The 6894-nt window shown below is 37.6% G+C and overlaps 1 protein-coding gene across 1 annotated transcript in view; it reads left to right on the plus strand.

Annotated features, from left to right (window-relative positions):
• PIK3C3 (phosphatidylinositol 3-kinase catalytic subunit type 3) overlaps window positions 1-6894 on the plus strand; it is a 185243-nt gene that overhangs the window by 111105 nt on the left and 67244 nt on the right. The window contains exon 14 of the mRNA XM_042781733.1: window positions 2384-2489. Coding sequence (XP_042637667.1) covers window positions 2384-2489 — 106 coding nt within the window. The remainder of the gene's footprint in view (window positions 1-2383; window positions 2490-6894) is intronic.

Genomic DNA, 6894 nt, shown 5'->3' on the forward strand with positions numbered 1-6894 from the left:
CTATATCCTTCCCTTCAAGGCTCAGGGGTCCAGGATTATCTTCTGTGTCTGTGTTAATTGGTTTCCCTTTTCTTTGTTGAAGAGGGTCTGTGTAGTCTTTCTGCCTAGTCCGCCATCTTGCTTGTCTCCCCCTGGATGCCTATTATTTCCCTTTTTTGCCTTTTGTTTTGACTGAGAGTTCCAGTACAGTATTGAATAGGCATTTTGATAAAGGTCAAATTTCTGCAGCTCTTGTTTGCAAGAGGAATATTTTCTGTTTCTCTGTGTTTAGAATAATGTTGGCAGAGAAACTTTTAAAATACCGTAAGATAGGCACCCATTGATGTGTTTGTTAATGTACATGGGGTGTTGTGAAAGTAATTTAGAGGATAAATTTAAATTGAATTGAGCAATGAGGGATTTCTTTTTAGGGCTAGATGTATTAAAGTAGTCTCTTCTGCTTTATCTCAGAGAAGGCTGGATGGTATAGAACCATTGTTAAAGTGTTATATAATAGGAAAACTTCATCAAGGTCTGCTGACAACTTGAGTTAAGATTTTGAGTGCAGGGGAATGTGAACTAAATTTGGCTCCAGATTGAAAGGTCACACATTGATAGCCAGCAACGTTTTGTTTAGGCAACACAGTTTTTAAGGAATAAGTGCTTATATCGTCTCATTTGGCTATAGCCCCACCTCTTATTTTATGTTCATGTGATTTAAACATTTATGCTACCTTCCTGACTTAGAAGAAAATTTGATTTTGTGAACCCTGCTACATAAAAAAGACTTTCAGTAGAGATAGAAAAATGACCCATTTAATTTGATAACTTCAGGTTTAAGCATGTTCATTTAAAGACTAGATAAACATTATCTTGAAACATGGGTCTGGTGCTTTAAAATTCAGGTGGCTGAATGGGAAGTTAAATCATAGAATGAAATTCAAACTTTGATGTTAGGTATAAGGAATTTGAGAATTAACAACATTGAGATAATCATGAGATTGGAGCCATTCATTTATTCAACAGTAATTTATTCATTTATTCAACAGTAATATTGAGCACTTACTGTGAGCCCCAGAAATGGACATGATCAGCAGAAAGTAGACCTTTTATATGGTTGGATATATAGTCTTTCTCAAATATAGCATAAAGGAAAATAATAAGTGACTGTCCCTGGAGAATTGAAAAATCCTATTAGTCAAGGAAGTTGAAAAGTTCATGTGGTGTATAAGATAAGGAGTATTAGAGTCAGCTCAGTAGAGCAGAAAGAACTCTGGTCTGAGAAATCAAAGTCCTGTATTCTGATCAATTCACTCTACCACTATGGCAAAATGCAACCTCTCCAAATCTCACTGTTGATAAATCAAGCAAGTTGATCTAGATCTATGTTTTTCGAACTACATATCATGATCAATTGAAATGAAATTAAAAGTTCAAAGGTAGCATATGTTATTTTAAAAAAATGAAACATAAGCAGTAGCAAATATTAGTATATTGCTCATTGTAAGGGTATTACTTTGTGGAAAAAAATTCCCCATTTTTTAATGCATGTGTGTTGCATGTGCTTGTGTGTACTGAATTGTAATATAAAATGTATTTGCCATCAAGATTCATTCTCATCAGAACATTTAGAAACAATGAATTATATGATCTCTAAAATCTAACCCAAACTAGTGCTTACATAGCTTTGTAACTGTATATAAGCAGTTCAGTTTTATGGAAAGGTTTAGCATTTCTTTAACTCTCTGATACCACAGTTTTATAATAGAAAAAGTGAGGATTACATGGAATTTGAATAGGAAGGAAAAAACAAATAAAAAATTTTTGTTCGTGAAGTAGATTAATAAGAGAAATATCTTCAAAGTGGTTTTCAGGACAAGAGAGCCTTATATAATACTAAAAATATTACTGAAATTAACATTGATTCTTTTTCTTGTGTTACTTGATAGGTAAGTGAGCCTAGATAATGTCTGGAGATGTTATAACTTTATCTGCCTCATAAAGTATTAGGAGAACCTACTTGTTTTAATGGTAAAATGTTTACAAAATTTAGGATATTTTACCAATTTAAGACATTGCTATTATTAATTTACCTCAGAAGGAAGGTTGGGCAATCTACTTCCATAGTGACACTGCCTTGGAAACCCAAGTAGTGGTCCCTATGAGTCGCAATCGACTCGACAGCAGTGAGTTTGTTTTTTTTTTTCTTTTCTATTGATGACTGTATATGTTACATCTTAATTTTCCACTGTCAACAGCTTGATGGTAAAATGTATTTCATTGCTCTCACTTAATTATTTTTGCAAATGTGAATTAATCTATTTTAATGGAGAGGAATAAATATTTACAAAATGAAGCTAAGCTTTATTTGCTATCATGTGAATGACATAAACATATTTTTAAGGTATGTGATAGTAGAATGTGAAGATCAAGATACTCAACAGAGAGATCCAAAGACTCATGAGATGTACTTGAATGTAATGAGAAGATTCAGCCAAGCATTGCTGAAGGTAACTGTTTTTTAAAATTTTTATTGTGAGTTGGATGAAAGTTTACAAAGCAAATTCTTGTGCTATACAGCAGTTCATACACATTTTGTTTCATGACATTGGTTGCCATCCCCTACATTGTGACAGGTCTCTTCCCACTTCTTCCCTGTAGTTACTTCTTCCCTGTGTCCTTCTTTCCTATGAATTCCTGCCCTCCAAGCTGCCTCCCTGTGCAAGCATTACCATTCTATTCTCCCATGATTTATTGCTCTAAGGAGTGTATCTACCTGATGTAAATGTTTGCCCTATATGCCTGTCTGTTGTTTGGCTGGAAGCCACAGGAGTGAATTCAGTTCCAGACCTTAAGGGTAACTGGGGACCATAGTCTCAGGGGTCTCACCAGGCTCTATCAGACTAATAAACCTGGTCTTTTATTATTTTGAGTTTTGTTCCATGTTGTTTTCCCGCTCTATCCAGGATTTCCTCCACTGATCCCTTTCTGAGTGGTTGATGGTGGTAGCCAGGCACCATCTAGTTCTTCCAGTCTCATGGTCATATAGGCTGAGGATCACATGGTCTACTAGTCTCTTGGACTAATTGTTTCCATGCATCTTAGGTTTTCTTCATTCTTCTTTGCTCTGGACAAGGAGAGATTCATTGTTGTGTCTAGATGGATGCCTATAAACTTTTAAGATTGCAATCTCCACACAACCTTCTCCAAAGTAGGATGTACAACAATGTTTTTGTGTAGAGTGTTATGCCAGTTGAGCTTGATGTCCCCTGCGACCATGGTCCCAAGCCCACAGGTCTAACTGCTTGCTCCCTTAGGATAGTTGGTTATGGCCAAGAAGTTATCATAACTTTACCCCTTGTTAGCTCTATTATATATTTGGACATTCTTACAACATATACAAATATGTATGTACAGATATCACCTGCCAACCTTTTATGTGGTATTGAGTATATTCCCTTTTGCCTAGACCGTACCTGATCATTCAGCCTGTCTACCCATCTATGGTCTGGTAGATTAATGTTTATTATCACTGACAGTGCAGTTTTATATGTGTAAAAGGATTTGTCTTTGGTGTTTGTAACTCCTGTGTACGTCTCTTCTTCTTCCTCAGTCTCACTGTGTTGGTCACTCAGTTTTGGTGCATTGCCATTCCCTTCACCCAAATCACTACTTGTCTCTTCCTGTCTAGCAGTGTTCCCTCCCTTCCTCTCACATCCCTGATAACCAACAAAGACAGGTTTTGAAGGTAACTCTTTAATGCAAGGGTTGGTGAGCTCTTAGTGCATGGGCAAATCCAGCCTCTTTCCTACTTTTGTAGGAAAGAGTTTGTATCTCACAAGCTGAAAATGGTTTATATACTTTTAAACGCTTGAGAAAATTAAAAGAAGCATAATACTTTGAAATAAAAATCATGTGAAATTAAAAATTCTCTGTTTCTAAAACTATAGTAGAACACAGTCATGCTAACTTTTTTTTTGTATTATCTTCAGCTGCTTTTCTTTTACAATAGCAGTTGAGTATTTGGAATAGAGAGTATATGCCCCAAAAGGCCTAAAATTTTTATTTTTGGCCATTTATGGAAGTTTGCTGACCATTGATTTAATTAAATAAGTCTACACATAGAATAAAAGAAAACAAACCTTTGCCAACCCCCACCCCATTCTCAGTGTAATTTTTTTCATCAGGGCTAGATACAGTCCTAGAAAACAGACAGTGGTCATAGTACAGATATTGTGTTTGTAACTTAGATTTTTGCTTCATAAATAGTTTTTAAGTCACAGCCTTGAGAACCCTATGGAGCAGTCTACTCTGCATACATGGGGCTGCCCTGAGTTGAAATCAACTTGATGGCATCTGACAACTAAGAATAGCAAAAGAATTTATAAAGGTGTGTGAGGTGATTTTCTTCCTAGTGTTCTTGTAATTCTTTTTATTTTATTTATTTTTTAAAGCATTCTTTTTTTTTTTCTGTTTTTAATTTTTGTTGTGATTTAAGTGAAAGTGTACAGAGTAAATTCACTTCCCGTACACCAGCTTACATATACTTGGTCTCATCATATTGACTGCAATTTCCCACAATGCAACAGCTCCCCTCCCGCTTCCTCCCCATAGGTACCGCTTCCTCCCCATAGGTACCGCTTCCCTGTGTCCTTCCTTCCCATGCACTCCTGCCTCCTGAGCTATCTCCCTTTGCATACACAGCCCTTCCATTCTCCCATGATTGATCTCTCCAAGGAGTGTATCTACCTAATGTCAATGTTCAGTTCATATGTCTGTCTTTTGTTTGGCTGGAAGCCACAGGAGTGAGTTCAATTCCAGGCCTGAAGGGCAGCTAGGGGCCATAGTCTCAGTGGTTCCATCTAGCCCTATCAGACCAGAAAATCTGCCCCCCACTTTTTTAATGATTTTGAGTTTTATTCTACATTGTTCTCCCATTCTATCCAAGATCTCCTACATAGATCCGCCTCCAAGTGGTAGACAGGCACCATCTAGTTCTTCTGGTCTTGTAGTCATGTAGGCTGAGGATCACGTGGTATACCAGTTGCTTGGACTAATTGTTTCCATGCATATTTGGTTTTCTTCACTCTTCTTTACTTTGGATGAGAAGTGACCCATAGTTGCATCTAGATGGATGCATGCTAGCTTTTAAGATCCCAGTCACTACTCACCAAAGTAGGATGTGGAACAATGTTTTGGGTAGGGTGTTATGCCAATTAAGCTTGATGTCCCCTTCAACTATGGTCCCAAGTCCATAGGTCCAACTACTTACTCCCTCTAGGTAGCTGGCTGTGGCCAAGAAGTGACTACAACCTTGTTCCTTGTCAGCTGTATTATATACCTGGGCATTCTTATAGAACATATAAATCCACTTATAGAAACATTGTCTTCCAACCCTATACATGGTCATGGGCACACTACCCCCTGCATGTTGTTGTTGTTACATGCCTTCAAGTAGGACCCGACTCATAGAGACCCCTCCTTGGGTTTCCAAGGTGATATCAATTCGGAAGTAGATTGCCCAACCTTCCTTCCGAGGAGTGGCTGGTGGGTTTGAACCGCCAGCCTTCTGGTTAGCAGTCAAGTGCCTTAGTTCAGCCTCTCTACCCATCAGTCCACCCGTATATCAACGTTTGCCTTCACTGACAACGCAGTACTGTATGTTCAAAAGGATTCCTCTTTGTGGTCTGTACCCCCCATGCACCTCTCTCTGTCTTCTTCTTCCTCAATGCCATCGTGTTGATCACTCAAATTTGGTATATTGCCCTTCTCTTCACCCATATCAATACTTATTTATACCTATCTAACAGTGTTCCCTCCCCTCCTGTCCCACCCCTGGTAACCAACAACAAAAAAAAATGTCCTTCCATATAGAAACCTTTCCTTGACTTTTAACAATAATGGACTAATAGAATATTTGTCCTTCTGTGATTGGCTTATTTCACTCAGCATAATGTCCTCCAGGTTCATCCACATTATGTGGTGTTTTGCAGATTCTACATTATTCTTCAGGATTGCATTGTATGCCATTGTGTGTATATGCCATAGTTTGGTTATCCAGTCCTCTGTTGATGGGCACCTAGGTTGTTTCCATCTTTCTGCTATTGTGAATAGTGCTGTGACAAACATGGGTGTGCGTATATCTGTTCTTACTCTGGCTCTCACTTCTTTAGGATATATACCTGGTAATGGAATGAGTGAGTCAAATGGTTTTTCTAATTTCAACTTTTTTAAGGAATCACCATACTGCATTCCACAGTGTTTGACCATTTTACAGTCTAGAAGCAGTGTATTAGAGTCCCAATCTCTCTGCATGGTCGCCAGCATTTGTTATTTTCTGTCTTGTTGAACTTTGCTACTAATATTGTTTTGATTTGCATCTCTCTAATGGCTAATGATCATGAGCATTTCTTTATATGTTTGTTGGCCACCTGAATATCCTTTTTGGTGCAGTGTCTATTCATGTCTTCTGCCCATTTTTTAATTTGATTATTTGTCCTTTTGTTGTTGAGGTGTTGGTGTTTTCCATAAATTCTAGAGATAAGTCCCTTGTCAAATAAGTCATTGCCAAATATTTTTTCCCAATCTGAAGGTTCTCTTTTGACTCTTTGGAGCAGTCTTTGAAAGCACATAAAAATTTAATTTTTAGAAGGTCCCATTCATCTAGTTTTTCTTCTGCTGTTTGTATATTTTGGGTTATGCTTGATAGTCTATTTATGCTATATATTGTTGTTGTTATGTGCTGGCGAGTCAGACCCGACTCATAGCGACCCCTTCTTGGGTATAAGGCTCCCTAAATTTTCCCCTAGTTTTTGCTTGAGGAACTCTATAGTTTTAGGTTTCACATTTAAGTCTTTGATCCATCTGGAGTTAGTTTTTGTGTATGGTGTGAGGTACAGATCTTGTTTCATTTTT

Source organism: Orycteropus afer, unplaced genomic scaffold (assembly GCF_000298275.1).
Source record: "Orycteropus afer afer isolate SDZICR_OR568_19922 unplaced genomic scaffold, OryAfe1.0 scaffold00161, whole genome shotgun sequence".
NCBI classification, from domain to species: domain Eukaryota; kingdom Metazoa; phylum Chordata; class Mammalia; order Tubulidentata; family Orycteropodidae; genus Orycteropus; species Orycteropus afer.